This window comes from Sarcophilus harrisii, chromosome 2, assembly GCF_902635505.1.
Source record: "Sarcophilus harrisii chromosome 2, mSarHar1.11, whole genome shotgun sequence".
NCBI lineage: Eukaryota > Metazoa > Chordata > Mammalia > Dasyuromorphia > Dasyuridae > Sarcophilus > Sarcophilus harrisii.
In genome coordinates this window covers 118,378,363-118,397,432 of record NC_045427.1, presented here as the reverse complement: position 1 = coordinate 118,397,432, position 19,070 = coordinate 118,378,363, and the positions used below count along the sequence as shown (strand labels likewise).

Sequence of the window (19,070 nt, the reverse complement as noted above, 5' to 3'; positions counted from 1 at the left end):
AGTTTTTGGGGCTTACAATTTACATTCCTCTGGATTGAATGTCAACAGTTTGCTTCCAGATGTTAGGAGATTTTTCAATGGTTCACTCTGGTATTAAAACCAGAGGCAGTCACTCTCTTATTTCTCATCTTCTCATTTGCTCATGGCACCGAATTGACTCCTTTTTTTTCAGTGTCTTCAAGGAGTGAAAGAAAAGAAACAAAAAAGAATTAGAAGAGGCAATCCTTGTTTTGTTAAATGTCACAGTAAGCCAAAGCACTCAACTCTGAGCCACTGTTTGCCACATCATAAAACCTTGTGGAGACTGGTTTGTTTAAACTACATCTTGTTTTGTCTGTCTCTGGTTGTGCCTCTTATCTCTCTACTGTACCTCCTTAAAGATTATTTTTATTGCTGGGGATATTTGTATTCTTTCCCCCATTAACACTATATTTTTAGGAAAATTTCAATCTGGCCTATACCCAGTAAAAAACCTCCAAATATTTTCTCCCTTTGATCTAGGCATTTCAGTTCACCTTTCAGTTTCTATTTTCTCTTCTCAGAAAAAAATCAAACCCTAAATTGTGCACATTTTATTTATTTCTTAATTGCTTTCTGAGACTTACAAAACCACTTTCACAATTTTGAAGTATAATCTTTGTAGGCAAAGCTGAGGAAAAAGTGTCATTTGGTAATAATGGAAATGGATTCACTATGACATGAACTGGTTCAGTTTGTGTTTCTTAGCACTTAATAGAGCAAGTGATTAATCAGTATTTGCCAAATTGAATTTGAATGATGGAATCAAAACAAAATATGAGTGGAAGGACAGTGTGGCATATATGGTTTATTAGAAGAATGTTAGATTTACAGACAGGAGACCTGGGTTTGAATTCTTCTTCTGACACACCTGAGTGAATTATCAGTTAATCATTTTGCTTCTGAGGCTCAGTTTCCTGTGGAAATAATGATCCTACTATTGCCTTTTTGAAATGCACAATCCTTTCATTTACAGAATAGGAAACTGAGGCTCAGGAAAGGTAAATGATTTTGTTTAAGGGCACACAGTTAATAAGGGGCATAGAATTGTTGTAAGCCAAGTATAGAACTCAAGATATTATGTATATATATATATATATATATATATATATATATATATATATATATATATTGGTAAGAGATGGGGCCAGGGCCAGGAATTATATAGCTACAGGGAAATTCTTGGATGAAGGATCCTTTTCTACCAGTGAGTTTAGGGAACCCCCTTCTGTGCAATGCATAATCTTAGCTGCATGGAAATTTATGAGGTTAAATATCTTCTTGCTCAGGGTCCAAAAGCTGTTAGGTCAGAAATAAAACTTAAATGAGCCTTCCTGGTTCTAAAACTAGCTCCCCAGACTACTCTCCATAGAAATGGAAGTTACTGCTATTCTCTACAAAGAAAACAAAATTGTCCATTCACAGTTAGCAATAATGTGTAGCTGCTAATCTCATAGCATCCTGGATTTGTGAGTTGATAAAGATAAAGGTAATCTAGTTTATGACATTAACGTTTTACAGCTCTAGCCTTGCCACTGGAACTTCAGTAATTCTGCTCTAAGTTGGCTCCTGGTTTTTGAAAGAAGAGGAAAAGGGAAAAGTAGCCTGGGCACTTACTGCTCTCTTAACTGATCCAACCAAAGATCCTGGAATGTCTTATGTAGACCTCTGACCTTTAATCTTGCTTTCTTGCTGATGGGCTTTCAAGCTCTTTCTCTGTCTTTAGGGGGCTTAAGTAAGGTCAGTCTTTCATTTACTTGTGAGCCTGAATTCCTGCTATTTTCAGCTTTGTGGAACAATGTGTTTCCATTGGGTGCTACAAGAGACTACAACTGTGTAAGGCTGTGGGTGATTTCATTCTTTAAGGATTTTCTCCCCTTGTGTTGCCTTCTCTTGAATTTGTAGCCAGCTTCTCTGGGTTAGAGTCTTTCTCAGTTGACCCTGTATTGTTTTTATAGTGCTAATTTTTAAAAAGTTAAAAAAAACCCACCTGCCATGATTTTATTGAGAAGCATGGATTTTGTTACACCAATCTAATACTAGGAAAATAGGGAGAGTCTGTATATGTGTTTTTAAATAATGATGTAAATGAGCATGTAGAAACATATTAAATGCTTTTCAATGCAGTTACTTTGCTAATTGCTGAGGATACAAATATAAAAGAGAGACTTTGTCCTCAAGGAATTTATATTCTAGTAGAAGAAGCCAATATGTGCAGTGGTGACCTGGGAGAGAGTTTTTGAACTGGATAGTCTTAGAGAGATTAAATAATGGTGAGTGGAGTTGGAAGTTTGGTTTACATTTCCTTTCTAGGAATGGTTGTGTATATTTGATTAATATTTACAAAGTTAGAGGCAGAAAGTAAGAAGAGTATATGCATATAACATTTTCTAGAGAGGACAGTGGGTTTCCAGTTAGTTATGGAAAGCTCTCACTAATGACAATTTAATTTCCCCATTACCCCTACCTTGAATTGTTGCAATAGGATCTTTTCTACTTGCTTTTCCTGCCTCAAGTCTCTTTCCTTGCCTATCTTATCCTCCACATAGCATCAAATTGATTTTCTTAGAGCAGAGATTTGAACAGTAAATGTCTTGCTACATAAAATCCTATGGCTCCCTATTAAGTCATGGTTCAAATAAACTCCTTTCACATTTTATTTATTTTTCACAACCTCATCCCAACCTGCTTTTAAAAAAAAAGCTTTATTATGCATTACTCCTCTTCATGCATTCTTTTCCTGAAATCCAAACTGGTCTCCATTTCCAGTATCTGTGCTTGTGTACCAGCTTTCTCCCAAACTTGGAATAAACTATTTTCTCACTTTTCCTTCCTTTTGGAATGCCTTGAATTCTTTAAAACAATTTAAGTGTCACTCTTACATGAAGCGTTCTTGCCCTTCTCCTCTCCCCTTAGCTGCTGGCGTTGTTATCTCCAAAATTACAATGCATTTATTTTGTACAGATTTATGTATTTATATGTTTTCTTCCTCAATAAAATGTAAGTTTTTTGAGGGCAGGGACTATTTTGTTTCTATCTTTGTATCTCCATTTTCTAGACAACACCTAACAAATTGTAGGATTTTAATAAATGCTTATTGATTATCTGAATTATCTAATCATTAAGGAACGTCCATATAAGAGCTAAAGCTATGTATATTACTTCTTATAAGCCCTCTTTTGAAGCATTATTTATTTTTCTTTGAAGCATGGTATAGGAGAAAAAACCCATTGGTGCTGAACTCAGAAGATACGCTATTAATTCTCTTTTTGATTATGCACAAGTCACTAACTTCTGTATCTCAATTTCCTTAAGTGAGAGGATTGGATGAAGGGAGCTCCATAGCTAACCTCAGCTCAAAATCTCTGTTTCATTTTATCAGCAATATATAAAATGGCTATTTTCATTTTAAAGAGAGGAAAACTGAGAAAATAGAAAGAGAAATAGATAGGGAAAAAAACCCAGAAAGGTGTTAGAAGCAGGCACAAGGGTAACCAAAATCATAGCTTGGCACCATAGGGGAGACAGGAAAATCATGGAGAAGTTGTAAAGTTACATTACTCTATAATATAAGGAAGGATATTCATGAGAAAACATCTAAAATGATGGGAGGAGGCTATCAAAGTTATGGAGAAAAACATTAAATGATTTAAATTATGCTCATTATCAAATAGTGTGTTTTGTACTTTGAAGAATCAAAATCACAGGTTTTGCAAAGATCTGTATAAGAATCAGTCAGTCAACAAGCATTTATTAATCACTTGGTGCCAGAGACTGTGTTAGATTCTGGGGATACAAATACAGAAACTGAAAATTATTTCCTACTAAACTTATATTTTACTAAGGAGTTAAGGGATACAGTCTAGGAAATGTCATTATAATCATCATTATACCTTGCATTTTAAAGATAGTTTTAAGATTTGTGACATGTTTTATTTTATATTATTTCATGCTATCTCTCCATTGTACCACCTAGCTACGCTTTTATTAATGTAGGCAGATGATAGTAATAGTGCACACTTTTCTGGTACTTAGAAGTTTGTTAAATGCTTTGCTGCACTGGTATTTTAGAAGGAGAAAAGCTGAAACTCAGGAAGGTGAGGTAAAGTAATGAGGTCAAGGTCATGTGGCAAGTGAGGAGTGGCTAGAGAATTTGAGTCCAGGTCTTGTGACTCCAAACCCAGAACTCTTTTCACCTTGCCAGTGCTGTCCCCTAGTTGAACTATCCTCTCCAATTTGTTTTCATTTTTATATTATGAGATACTTTTTAACATAAGCAGAATGGATAGAATTCTGGAATTAGGAGTCAAGATAACTTGAAGTTGAGTTATTTGCTAAGCTATACAGTCCTGGGTCCATCCCTTTTCCTGATTCATCTTCCATTTGGTCATCTTTAAAAGTAGGATAATAGAACCTACCTTTCAGGGTTATGAAAAGAATCAAATGAGATAATGTAATTAAAGTGCTTTGTAAACATTAAATTACTATATAAATGGTAGTAATCATTTTTATTATAATTCTTAATATTGTGTTTTTATAATTTAGTGTCAAGCATATTAGAACAGTATTTTTTCTATTCAATAAATATTTGATAAGTATCTAACTTGAAGACCTAATAGCCATCTTTCCATATTCAGCAGCTGTTAATTAGAACCCTAGACTCTGAAATGATAGTACTTTTATTTGTATCTACAGTACTTAGCACAGCTAAATACATAATATGTTTTCAGTGAATGTTTGAAATGCTGTCACATAGAGAAGGCATTAAATGTGTGCTGCTTTTCCCTAGAGGTAGGAAATTGCAAAGAGGTAAATTACTGCTTAATATAACACTTGACCTTGCATCTGGAAGTAATGTGCTCCCCTTCAATAGATACCTTCCAGCAAAGGTTAGCTGACTAGTTGTTGGGTGTATCGTATGGCGGTGATATGCTGATAAATGTTTAACAACTGCCTCTCTGGGGTGAAAAGTATACATGACATACTTTTGAGTTTAATCTGAATCATTCACCATTTCCCATTGTTTTCTTAAATCTAGACAGCCAAGAAAACAATAAATCAAGTTCTCGTTTGTAGCATTTGCCAATTTCTAAGGTAAAAATGTTCACATTGAAAACTTAACACTCAGAGAGAGAGCCAGTTTGAGTTGACTCTGACATACTGTTATATAGGGGAGATTCTTGGTTAGGTATGAATAATGTATTCTGATGATTTTTCCCAACTCTGAAATTTTGTGTTATTGTATGTAGAGGCTAGGTGCTGGGGGGGAATTAATACAATTTAGTTAAGATATTACCCTTGAACTCAATGGACTTTAGAATCTAGAATGGACTCTATTGCCTAAATAGTTAAAATCATTTACAATTGGGGTAGAGATTATTTGGTATACAGGGACATTTGGATGTAAACATATATATTCATATATATCCATATAATCTAAACACACATATAAATATAAGTTTCTGGTCTAACTCCATTTCTATGTTGACCACTATTAAATAATGGTTGAATTCAATTGATTCTTTTAAGTAGATGGGAAGAGAATATGGAAATCATTTGGTAATACAAGATTGTGTGTGATTTTGTGTGTGTCTGTGTGTCTGTGTGTGTGTGTAAAAATCCATATAAATAAAATTTCCTGATATAAATTTATCTCCATGTTCATCCCTATAAAATAATGGCTGAATTCAGTTGACTCTTGAAAGCAGTTGAAAGAAGAATGTAGTGGTAACTACCATATCCTGTGACCTTTTTGGTATTTAAGCTTTGTATTGGCAGTGTAACATTGTACAATAGAAGGAGAACTATGTTGGAAGTTTGAGGATTTGGATTTCAGAGAAAGCTATGAAACTTTGTGACCTTTGCAAAAATATTCAACCTCTTGGAATTTCACTTTCCTTAATTGTAAAATGGGGATGATAATATTCACATTTGACCCTCACAGGGTTATGACAAAACTGCTTATTAAATTTTTTAGGTACTATATAAATTCGAATCATTCTGAGAAGACAAAAAACAGTGGAGTTGAAAACCATTAACTAACCCAGCTATAAAACGTTTTTCAAACTAGGTTAAGTCCCCATTTTCATTTGTAAAATGAAAAGGTTTGAATAGATGATCTTCCCCGTGTTTTCTAGTTTTAATAAATTGATTATATAATGATGACTCTGCAATATTTAGGATCTGTCCAAAAAACCCACTTGCCTGTTGAAACAATAAGTGTCTTAACTTTTTCTGATGGTCCTCAGACCATAGGATTGTTGAATCTTAGAGCTGGAGGGGTCTTAGGTCATCTAGTAAAGAAAAGGGTTCTTAATCTTTCTTCTATCAAGGATTCATTTTGGCAGTCTAGTAAAGCTTATGGATTTTTGTTTTCATAATAATGTTTTAAAATGAATAATATAAAATATATAGGATTATAAAGGAAACCAAATTGTATAGTTGTTAAAATATTTTAAAAAATAAATTCATGACTGATGTTGAGTGAAGTGAGAAGATCCAGGGTGGGGGTGGTGGTGTTTGAGGTGGACATTGTACACAGCAACAGCGAGATTGTGTGATGATCAACTGAGATAAATTTAGCTCTTCTCAGCAATTCGGTGACCTTAGGCAATTCGATGGACTTCGGGTGGAAAACGACATCTGTGTCCAGAGAGAGAACTATATAGACTGACTGCAGATCTAAGCATACTGTTCTCACTTTTTTTTTTTTTGGTCTTTTTTTCTTTCTCATGGTTTTTCCCTTTTGCTCTGATTTTTCTTCCTCAGTATGACTCAGATGGAAATATGTAAAAATGAATGTACATGTATAATCTAAGAAAAAAAAACAAAAAATAAGTTTATGGGCTCCAGAATAAGAACTCATATTATAGTTTAACATTCTTTTTAACAGAGGAAGAAATCAAGGGATTGTCTGACTTTATGTAACTATGATGTTTCAGAGCCAGAATTCTAAGACAGGATATCTACTTCCAAGTGCAGTGGGAGCTTCCATCCTAACATCAGTTTCTGTGCTAAAATTCCATTATTATTTTTTCATTTGGTTGGTGTAAGTTTTTATGATGTTACTTCCAAGTGGGTTAGAGAGGATTAGTAAACTCATCTCCTTGGAGTTTGAGTCTCCCTCAAAGACTAAAAAAGACTTTGCCTCTCTTCAGATCATATTTAGTTTCCACTCATAACTTGACAGAGGACAATTGGTTTTTATGATTTGCTCCTGTGTATTTATAATAGAGCATTCATCAGTTCACATTCCGGTAGGAACTCAAGCTTCACCTTCCTTGGGTATTTATGGAGTTCCCTTGGCAATTTTAACTCAGATTTAAGAGATCTACAGGTAGAGGGAACTGAAGCAGGTTGAGTATCCAAGGCTTATTTGATGAAAGTGGGGAGTACTATGAAGATTTTCCTTTATCAGGAAGACCTGACTTGATTACCAATTTTTCAAGACTATAAAGATAACAACATCAGAACTAAAGGGAAACCTGAGAGATCATTTAAACCAATTCCCTCACTGCAAGCAAATTAGTGGCAATACCAGACCCAGGCCTCTTGATGGTTTTTTTTCCCCCTCATTATTTCAACTGGCATATGTTGCAGTAGGTGCTTAATAAATGCTTGTTGATTGATTTCTGATCTTTGGTGGCCAGGTCTTCCCTTCCTTGTAGCTAGATGGGAAATATATTAGGAGCTAGGAAACTGAAAACTATGATGTTACTTCTTCCCCATGAGGTATCATGTGTTGCTGTGTGGCTTAATAAATTTTGTGTCATGGCTAACATTTTGGTGATCTCTGTCACAGATAAATGACAATCTACTTGCAGAAATTGATCTATTTGTTGAGACAAAGTTAAGGCAAATTATAGTGAAACAAAAGAAAGCATAACTTTCTGTTATAGATATTTTTTGAACTAATTATAGTTAAAACTTTAAAAAATGGTACATTGATGCATAGGGCTGTAATAATACCTGATTGAAAGTACAAAAAAAGTGCTTCTTGAGCATCTGGGATATCTATATCTTCTTTCCCTATTACATTCTACCTTTGTTTTATACTTAATTATGTATCATATTTCTAATACCCTTACTTGAATAAGCTTCTTGAGGACAGAGAAAGTGTCAGTTTTCATCTTCTTATCCTCTTTCACATGATTTATGTTGAATAAATATTTGTTTAATTAATTATACTCCTTTATTGAACCTGTGGTTTCTAAGTATTGGACTGGGAACTCATGAGGCTAGGGCCTATTCTGTCCAAATTTTGTAAATCACCTACAACTTGCTGTACTACTGTATGTATACAAGGTACTTCATAAATGTTAAGTAAATAGATTTTCTGGTTTTAGCACTGAGTCTGTTGAAAACAGGGAAAGAAAAACAGAGCCTATTTTCACAACATTGCAGAATGCTGTCTCCTGCCATGTTAATTTCTTTCCTTTTAGCAGGCAGCCGGGGAGACAATGAGGAAGAAGAAGAAGAAGAAGAGGAAGGATTGGAGTCAAATAGTCCCCTTAATTCCTATCAGATGCACCCTCCTCCTGAAGGATGCTGTACCACAGATGGTAAGGATTTTATTGGTCCACAAGGAAAGGCTATTTTTGCTATTAACCTAATAGATTTTAAAGCTGGAAGTGATTTTTTTAGAGAACTTTGGGTTCAAATTGCCAAATCTTAATAATAGTAAAAATAACAGGGGACATTCATATTAATGCTTTAAAGTTTGTAGAATGCATAGAGTTTATTTAAGTCTAAAAAACCCTGTGAAGGGCAATTCTTATAGGTGTTATTTTCCCACATTTTATAGATGAGGAAACTGAGGCTCAAAGAGGCCCCAGAGATTTTACAATTAGAAAATGAGAAAAACAGGCCCCATCACTCTAAATATAGTGCTGTTGCTGTTGTTATTGTTGTTTTTCCTTATCTATACTGTGAAGAAAAGGTGGCTGAACTTTCTTGTCTGGAATATCATATGATTTTGTCATCAGTGCTATGGCTATTGGGATCTTTGGAAATATATCCTGTGACAAAGATGTGTGGTACATGGTAAAAACATTGAAAGATGGGAATATTATAGTGGAAAGAAAGCTGTATGTAATAGCCAGAAGTTTTTGAGTTTAAGTCCTAGGTCTACCACTTGCTACCTTTGTAACTTTGGCCGAATTGCTTTATCTTTGTAAACCTCATTTTTTTCATCTATATAATGGGATATGAGCTGAATAATTTCTTCCCTGGTTGCCTCAGGCATTCTGAAGATTAAGTAAATTTTTTTATGTGAAAGTGCTTTTTAACCAAGAAGTGATAAGTAAATTTGAGAGATTACTAGGATATCCTTCCTCTTTTGTCTTCTTTTGTTATCCTTTATATATTTCTCAATTCCATAAAAATTTATACATTTCTCAACTTCATTAAGAAGACATGCCTTTGATTCCAACGTAACAAGATGACTACTTAGCTTATGTGATTAAGGATAACAGTTAGGCCCCAGCTTTACAGCTGGAAAGGGCTTTAGAGATCAGGTCTCTCTATTTGATAGATGAGGAAACTGAGGATAGGAGAGATTAAGTGATCTGCCCAACATCATATAAGCTAGCACATAGCACAGCTTTATTTGAGCCTAGAAACCCTAAAGTGCTATTTCTATTATATTAAGTTCAGTGAAGAGGGATGAGAGGCAAAGGGCAAGAAAGGCATGAGTAAATTAATTTTCAAGTATATCTCTGGTTTTACTACTGGATCTGTTTGAAAACAGGCAAAGAAAAAAAAAGCCTATTTTTACAATATTGCAGAATGTTGACTGTCTCCTTATCTTATATCCTATAAAAGTAGCTATGTTGGTTGTCTAGATTGCTTCATGTCATAAATAGAATCATGTCATCTTAAACAGATCCACAAAATTAAACTTAAGAATGGGTATGGCAGAAATGTATACATTGGAACTTGGAGCACAGAGTGAGTTTCCCAGACTATCTCAGAAGGTCATTTAATTCATAATGTAGTTGAATAATAGTCCTGATAATCCTGTATATTCTATTCAACTCAGGCATAGTGGAAGGGATGCTGTATTTGGAATCATAAGGTCTGAATCTTGGCACCTGTGCCTACTAATCATGTGATCAGGGACAATTTGCTTAACTAGATCCAGAACTAGGGACAATTCATTTAACTAGACCTAGAACCAGGGGTGGGGTAAGGGGGCTTGATTCCAAAAACATTGAAATTTAGAAGGTTTGTTGTTCCTATTGTACCATTGTCAGTTGTTTTCTAATTCTTTGAAACCCCATCTGGGATTTTCTTGGCAAAGATACTGGAATGGTTTGCCATTTCCTTCTCCAGCTCTTTTTACAAATGAGGAAACTGAGACAGGCAGGAAGGAAGTGAATTGTTCAAGATTACACTTGTCAGGGTCACACACTTGTCCAGAGTCCATTTGTAATTGTCTGAGGTCAGATTTGAATTTAGGTCTTTCTGACCCCAGGTCTGGTACTGTATCCACTGGTACTAAATGTACCTGATAGGAGCAATTGAATTTAGAACTTGATGAATAACTTCTTAAAATTGAAAGCTAGCAATTTGTGCTCTCTCCTTTTACACAGTTTTGTGGAAAGAGTACTATTCTCATGCAGTGGCCTGGCAGTGTCCCAGGGGACTGTTTGCCCTCCTCTATGACTAAATTGGTCAAATAGTGATATTTTTGTACTTAACCTCTCAATTTCTCCATTTATAACATAAGGGGAGACTTGTACTGTTTCTCTTACTGAGTTATAAAGAAAATAATTTGCAAATCTCTGAGATATCCAGATATCTCTAAATATCCTCATATCACCAGATATGGTAGGAGGCTTGCATTTTAAACATTATTTCTATTTTTTTCTCTATGTATTGTTTATTGAGACAAACTAATTAAAAAGGCACATAGGGTATATGTTTACGTGGACATTATAACAAACATATACATTAAAAGTATAGGAATGTGTTGCCTTCCTGCTAAAAAGAAAGTGCCTAATCTTTTATACATACAAAAGTTGTATAATTTAATGTCCTAAAGTACAAAAGATCATTATAAAATTATTTTATACTAAGTTCTACTTATTTTATTTATTTTTACTATGTAGTTCAAGTCTTAGAATATAATAGGCAGTATGGTTAAGTGGGTAGAGCAGGGGATTTGGAGTTAGACAATTTTGTTTTAAATTTATCTCTCTTACTACCTCTATATCTTTTTCATTATTCATTCATTCATTCATCCATCTGTCCATCAATTGATGCTGCCTTTGTATATTAAGTAATAATAACTTTAAAAGTTCAGGAATGGAAATTGAGAGGTGAAGTCATTTGAAAATGATTGAATAGGTAATGTGTAATAAATTTGGGATCTAAACTCAAACCTTATTAACTCTCAGAAACTCCCAGAAACCTCTGACTTCATGTCTTTAGGCCCCTTTTTTGTCATTTGTATCAGAAGGAGATTTATGTGCATGACTTCTAAGTTCTCTTCTAGCTTCAAATCCCTTACAGCTTATGAGATATTTCCATGCAAATTCTCTAATGCTCCATTGGGGTGAAATGCAGATGGTATAGAGGTGGCCATGTGGTTCAGTGAATAGAGATCTGGGCTTGAAGTCAGGAAGATCTGAGTTCAAATACAGCCTCAGAAACATACTAGCTGTGTGACGTTGAGCAGTTTGTTTACTTCAGTTTCTTCAACTACTTTAGGCATTCACCACCTTATATCTTTATTATTACAATAGCCTATTGGCAGGACTGCCTACCTCAAATGAATTCTCACTCACTTATTCTCCATTCAGCTATTAAAGTGATTTTCCTAAAACAAAGGTCTGATTAAGTCATATTCCAGCAGGTTCCCATCCTTTCACTTTACCCCTTCATTCCAATAAACTCCAGTGGCTTCCTGCTGTATCCAAGGACAAATATAAAATGCTCTATTCTATGAATATCTAGATATTCAAAACTGTTTTTCCCCTGGCCCCTTCCTACCTTTTCAGTCTTCTTATACTTGATTTCCTAATACATCCCCTTAGGTCTGGTGACATTGGTCTTTTTACTGTTCCACAGATAAGGCACTTCACGTCTTGGGACTGAGAGTTTTCTGACTGTCCTTCATTCTTGGAACACTTTGCCTCCCAGCCTTAGTCACTGGTTGGGCATTGCCTCAGTCAAACTGAGACCTGTTAAAGACCTTAGCTTAAAAAGGCCAAGGTCTCCCACTGCATCCAGAACCATCTCCAGTTGTCCTGATCTGTATTTGCTACTGGACACAGATGGCTCCAGAGGGAAAGTGAGGCAGGTGACCTTGCAAAGCCTCCCTCACTTAAATCCAATTTACTTGCATGTTTTGGTATCATCTCCCTGATGTGCACGGTCCTCTTTGAGAAAGAAGGACAAACAACAGCTTCCTCTCTTGACTCTGAGTCTTCTCTGCTTTCTTTAAGTTCCAATTAAAATCTCATCTTACAGGAAGCATTCCCCAACCTTTCTTAATTCTTCTCTCCATTACTTACCTCCTATTTAACTTTTTTATAGCTTCCTTTGTATATATTTTGCTTGTATGTTATTTCCTGCACTTTTAAGGCAAAGATGTCTTTTCTCTCTTTATATATCCTCAGTGCTTACTATGTGCCTGACACATTTGTAATCATTTAATAAATGTTTATTGATTGATCACTTGGTTAATAACAACCAACTTCCATGGTGGTTGTGAAGAACAAATGAAATATTTGTAATGTACTTATTAGCACAGTGCCTAAGACATTGGTACTCTATAAATGCTAACTATTTTTGTTGTTGCTATTTTAGAATTGTCAAAGATTTGCTAATAGGATGAAAGCACTAACAGGTCTTACCCATCTGCATGGGCTCCATGACAAACTGTGTGTGTCTTCTGAAGGTCACTCTATCAAAATGTAGAGAGCCTTATTATCAGAAGTTTGGCTACTGGGTGATCAATTGTATGGATTCTAGAAACTCATGAATCTCCCTGTTCAGACCAAGAGAACTCTGATCTACATCAGTGGAACTTATACCCCAAGCAACAAAATTGTGGATCCATGATATCTCAATACCATGTGTCAATTATGCTGATATATTGTCATATTTTGTGTCACTATGCAAGATATATGAAATGCAAGCAGGGCTCTTGTTTATTTAAAAAAAAGTTTAGCAAGATATCCCTCTAAACGCTTGGTTTATGAAAGCCATTTAGAAATGTATATTAATCATGTTCTTTTTTTCCTCCCCTAGGCTTCTGTCAAGCTGGAAAAGACTTGCGGCTCATATCCATTTCTAATGAACCAATTGAGGTACCTTCAGGTTTTCTCCTTGTTGGGGCAAAGTCACCCAATCTGCCAGATCACCTTCTAGTTTGTGCTGTTGATAAAAGATTCTTACCAGATGATAATGGACACAATGCTCTCCTGGGTAAGTAAAATGTATGGAAAGGCAGATTTAGAGCTGTTTTTTTGTGCATATAAGAGTGCGTGTGTATAAGAGAAAGGATACAGCAGAGTTGTTTGAAATAGCCACAAAAGAAAACATTTTTAAATGGGAGATCGATGTTTGTGGTCAATACCTTATATCAGTGGTTCTTGACCTTTTTTGTGTCTTGGACCCCTTTGGCAGTCTGATGTACGTATGGATTATTTCTTAGTTTTTAAAAAAATTAAAGCAAATGCTAAATTTCATTAGAGAAGAGAAAAATTTAAATGTATATATATATACACATATATAATAATTAGATATATATAATATATATATATATAAATATATGTATACACACATATATTTTTTTCAACTAAATTCATGGATCACCTGGTGAAAACTACATAGACATCCCTTGGAGGAATGTCTATGAACCTTATAATTATTTTTCATATCGTTCAATAAAAAGTAATTTCTAAATGTTTATTTCTGTGCAAAAGACAACTATAATGTTGTAAGTAATAGAAATGAATGTAATGGAAAGGCCAATAAATTTGGGGACATAATTTTCAGTCTTGATTTTGCTGATAGCTATGTGTTCATTGATTAATCATTTCATATCCTTTGGACCTCAGTTTCCTTACCTGTAAAATAAGGATAAATACATATTTAGCTCATAAGCTTTGGTATGCACTTTCTAAACTTGAATATCTTGTTCAAAATAGTTATTATTATAGACCCATAAGACTTAAAACTAAAAGAGAACTAACTCAGTTTATGTCTAAGCTCTTTAACATACAGATAAAAAAATGAAATTCAGACAGGTGACTCACCCATCTTAGAGAGCAGCTTAAAAAATGTACTACTACAAACATTTTACTCTGATACTATTTTTTTTAATGGCATATAGATGAATTTGTGTCCTTGAAAGATGCAGCAAAAGACAACAAATTCTGGCTAGACTTTTTCAGGTACTTTGAGTACAGACCGACCCAGTGATGGGTTAAATGGCCAGCATAACTAAGTTTAGAAAAGCTTATCACCAGATGAGCTGCAGAGTATCTTCTTCTTCTTTCTTCTTCTTCTTCTTCTTCTTCTTCTTCTTCTTCTTCTTCTTCTTCTTCTTCTTCTTCTTCTTCTTCTTCTTCTTCTTCTTCTTCTTCTTCTTCTTCTTCTTTTCTTTTTCTTCTTCTTCTTTTCTTTTTCTTCTTCCTCTTCTTCTTCTTCCTTCTTCTTCCTTCTTCTTCTTCCTTCTTCCTCTTCTTCTTCCTCTTCTTCTTTCTTCTTCCTCTTCTTCCTCCTCTTCTTCCTCTTCTTCCTCCTCTTCTTCCTCTTCCTCTTCTTCTTCCTCTTCTTCTTCTTCCTCCTCCTCCTCCTCCTCCTTCTTCTTTTGCCACAACAACTTTCACAATTTTATTAATGATAAGTCTGGCAAGAGGCATTCAGGTGGCACAATACATAAGTGCTGAACTTGAAATCAGGAAAACTTTAGTTTTAATCCTGCCTCAGTTATTAGCTATGCAAGCCTGAGAAAGTCATTTAATCACTTTCAACCTCAATTTCCTCATCTGTAAAATGGGAGTAATAATGGCACCTACTTTACTGGGCTGATGTGAAAATAAAATGAAACAGTTTGAAAAGCACTTTGCAAACCTTAAAGTGTCATATAAATGCTAGTTATATTGTTACTGTAATCATAAAGAAGTGGTGACTGTCAAAGAACTGTGTTCCCACATTGTCAAAGCTACCAACCTTTGAAATACTAAAGATATGTGTGATAGAATGGGCTTCTTTTAGGAGATGGCTGAAAATAACATTATTGAGTTTGTGAAATGGTTACCAGCAGGAATAATGAGCCAAATTGAATGAAATAGTATTTAATAAGGATTTTATAGATCAGGGCTTCTTAAACTTTTTTTTTTAACTTGTGATCCTTTTTTGCTTGAGAAATTTTCATACAACTTTGGGTATATAGCTATATAAAACAGGTATACAAGTAAAACATTTACTTTTATAATAAATCATAATTTCACAACCTTCACATTCAGTTACATAAGCCACATGAGATCATGATCCAAAATTTAAGGAGCAAGTACATTTGTGTTTAAAAATTAATCAATTTCACAAATAACAAATGAGGAAGACATGGCAGTGAGTAGTTTTTATGAAAAAAAATCTTTGTTTTAGTGAATTATCAGCTGCAGATGAGTCAATAAGAAGTAAACTCTTCAAAATGAGAAAGAAGAGAGAATTCTGATGCCTTCTGCTCTGGCTAGGCCACCTTTGAAATACTGCATTTAGTTCTGGACACTTTTTATGAAAAGCTGGAGCATATTCAGAAGCAAGTGACTGGACTTGATGATTAGACCAAGTCAACAAGTATTTATTAAAGACCTACCTTCTTTATGGTTGGCTGTCATAACCACTGAGGATACAGAGAAGGGCAAAAGTCAGTTAATACATATTTATTAAGTACCTACTATATGCTAGGTACTGTGAAAGTTCTTGCTCTCCAGAAACTCACAGTCTAATGGGAAAGACTGTATGAAAATAATTATGTGCAAAAAGCTATATTCAGGAAAAATTGTGGAAAAATCAACAGAGGAAAGATACTAGAATTAAGGAAAATTAGGAAAGACTTTCTGTAGAAGGTGAGGTTTTAGTTGAGACTTCAGGGAAACTAAAGAGATAAAGAGATAAAGGAAGGAAAGGACCTCAAGTATAGAATTTTCTCCATATCTCCACTGGAAATGGGAAGTGTCTTGTTTGAGGAACAGCAAGGCCAGTCTTACTAGATCAAAGAGTTTGTGGACAAGAGCAAACTGTTAGAGGACTGAAAAGATAGGAGAGGATAATATTATGAAGAGTTCTGAAAAATCAAACAGGACTTTATGTTTGACACTGGACATAATTAAGAACCATGGAAGAGGACTGGAAAGCATGTCATTTTTAGATTAGCTGAAGAATATGGATAATTAAACTTGCAGAATAGAAAACTCGGGTACATGACAACTTTCTTCAAGTATCTAAAAAACTGATTTCTGGAAGAGTAATTAATTTCTTATTCTGTTTGGCTCCAGAGAGAGTGAAAGGGGTATCAGTGGATGGATGCTCTAAAGAGCCAGATTTTGACTCACCATAAGAATTAGAGCTCTTGGTGGGTTGATGGTGAATGCCTGTGATTCCTGTTATTGGGGAGACTGAGGCTGATGGATCCTTTGAGCTTGGGAGTTCTGAATTGAAGCAAGGCTGAAATCTAAATTTGGTACCAGTATGTTACTAGTCTCCCAGGAGATAGGGGTCTCAAGCTTGCCTAAGAAAGGGCCCAGGTTAGAAATGAAGCAAGTCAAAGTTTTACATGCAGACCAGAAATCAGTATTAAGGAGAGGCCAGAGAGTAGCTCCTGCACTTTGAGCTTGGATGAAACAGAGAGAACCAGTTTCAAAAAACAAAAACAATTCCCTTCCTCCAAATAAGAGCTATCCAGAAATACAAAAGGATGCTTTGGGAGTTAGTGAGTATCTTCTTATTGGAAGTAATTAGGCAAAAAGTCTCTAAGACTAGTTTTGGGAGTGTTAAAAATATTTCCCATTCAGTTCCAGGCCAAACTAGCAAGGCTCTTAACAGGAGTCCTCAAACTACGGCCCGCGGGAGCCAGATGCGGCAGCTGAGGACGATTATTCCCCTTACCCAGGGCTATGAAGTTTCTTTATTAAAAGGCCCACAAAATAAAGTTTTTGTTTTTACTATACTCTGGCCCTCCAACAGTCTGAGGGACAGTGAACTGGCCTCCTATTTAAAAAGTTTGAGGACCCCTGCTTAAGATTTCTACTAGCTCTTAGCTTTTTGGTGATTTTTTAAGACTCACCCTCAATCTCACCAACCCTTTAATTCGCTAGTAGGTTTCTCTTGCTGATTCTTTCTGCTTTGTTTTTTTAAGATATTCAAGTTTATTAAACTTCAGAGAAGGACCAAAACCAAAAACAACATTGAGTGTGGGCTCCTTTGTGTCAGAAGGAGAGGAGACCTCTTGTTCTGGGCTTAGAATCCAGGTTTTAGTAAAAAATCTGTCATGAATTTGCTCTGACTTTCAGAAAGTGGCAAGCCTTTCTCTGCTTTGATTTTTTCACTTATTAAACTGAGGGACTGAACTAAGTATTTCAGCTCACATTCTTGTTGTAATTGAACATAGTTTGTGAGTTTATGGATAAAATTTCCTTAAATCAGGCTGTTTTAGCAAAAAACATAATAAAGGATAGGGGAAAACATAGAACTGGAGGATCCCAGAGGTGGAATTGACCTTAGACATCAATTCTGGTCTAACCTTTTCTTTTGATTGATGAAGTAATTAGGCTTAGCCATGAGAGTGACTCGTTCAAGGTCGCTTAGCTGCTCTCTTCCACATTCTTTGTGCACAAAAATTTCAACCTCCTGCTGTTTTGAGGCAGTCTGTGGACTCCGGTGGCAAGCAGGGAAATGAGAGTAGAGAAAGTTTTTTTGTTTTTTTTTAAGCTAGCTTTGAAGTAAAATTCTCCTTTTGTAAGCAATTTGGTAAATTATCAAGGATGTCAGAAATTTTCCTTTTCACTGCATAAATATTAGAAGAGAAATAAGAATTTTGGTATTAACTTAAGTATGATGCCAGTGATTGACAGCTCATGGAACAGATGTGCTTTGGAGGAGCCAGGTATCATAGCTTGTTCTGTATTTGATCTTGTGGCAGTAGATGGGTCACAATGCCATTGAGCCTGACTATAAAGGAATTGAGAGGGTGGTAAATCAAGCGAGGGTTGTGTCCTTAGAGACAGAAATCTTTGAATTCATTCAATACTCAGCCCTGTTAACAACTTAAACTCCTTAGGGAGTTGCACAGAGGAAGTAGTATCTTTCTTAATTGCCTGCTAAACAGGCTCCTGCAATGGGGCAATAAGGGACAGTTGGTAATAACTGATGCTTTTTTCTTTTAGAATAACGCTTTATGTCCCAGGCTTGCCCATTTGACAATTGCTTGGGCTTCCTGCCATTAACCCCTGTTGCTCCTCCGGAGGGAAGATTATCTCCCTACAACATACCAGTAACCAAAGCTGAGTGCCTTTTAGTGGCCTATAAAACTGAGGTTGGGATGTATCTGAGGGAAACAGTGAATTTTTACTTCTCATTTATGAACTAAGTTTTGTTTCAGTGACTTGACAAAAAGATTTACTTGGGAAGTTTTGAAAGAGAAAAGGTCACAGAATTAAAAGCTAGGTGTGTGCTCAAGCTTTGCTCTACCTATTGAACTGAAAGCAAGCCTTAGAGGGAGAAATGAAAATCTTGTAAAAATTCTTTCTTCCTGAATCTGGAATCAGAGGATGTGTATTTGGATCTCAAATATGCTCTTTACTGCTTAGGTCTTTTTATCTCTTTAGGCATGAGTTTTCTCATTTGGGACTACATAGATTGCAAGGTTTTTTTTTTTTTTTTGTTTTTTTTTTTTTTTTTAAACTCTAAATCATATTAACTGAGAATTTTTAGATTAGAGAAATGAATTTTCCATTCATCCACATTCCTGATGGTGGGAAAGTAGGATTTCTTACTGTGAAGATGAAAAAGAGATTGGCAATGGGTTTTTGATATTC

The 19,070-nt window shown here is 35.2% G+C and overlaps 1 protein-coding gene across 7 annotated transcripts in view; it reads left to right on the top strand.

The window, feature by feature from the left end:
* GREB1 (growth regulating estrogen receptor binding 1) overlaps window positions 1-19,070 on the top strand; it is a 157,314-nt gene that overhangs the window by 36,106 nt on the left and 102,138 nt on the right. For 6 of the 7 annotated variants that reach the window (XM_031950668.1, XM_031950669.1, XM_003757968.3 and 3 more), the window contains exons 3-4: window positions 8,460-8,579; window positions 13,276-13,452. In XM_031950668.1, coding sequence (XP_031806528.1) covers window positions 8,460-8,579; window positions 13,276-13,452 — 297 coding nt within the window. The remainder of the gene's footprint in view (window positions 1-8,459; window positions 8,580-13,275; window positions 13,453-19,070) is intronic. The other variant, XM_031950670.1, reaches the window with a different exon arrangement.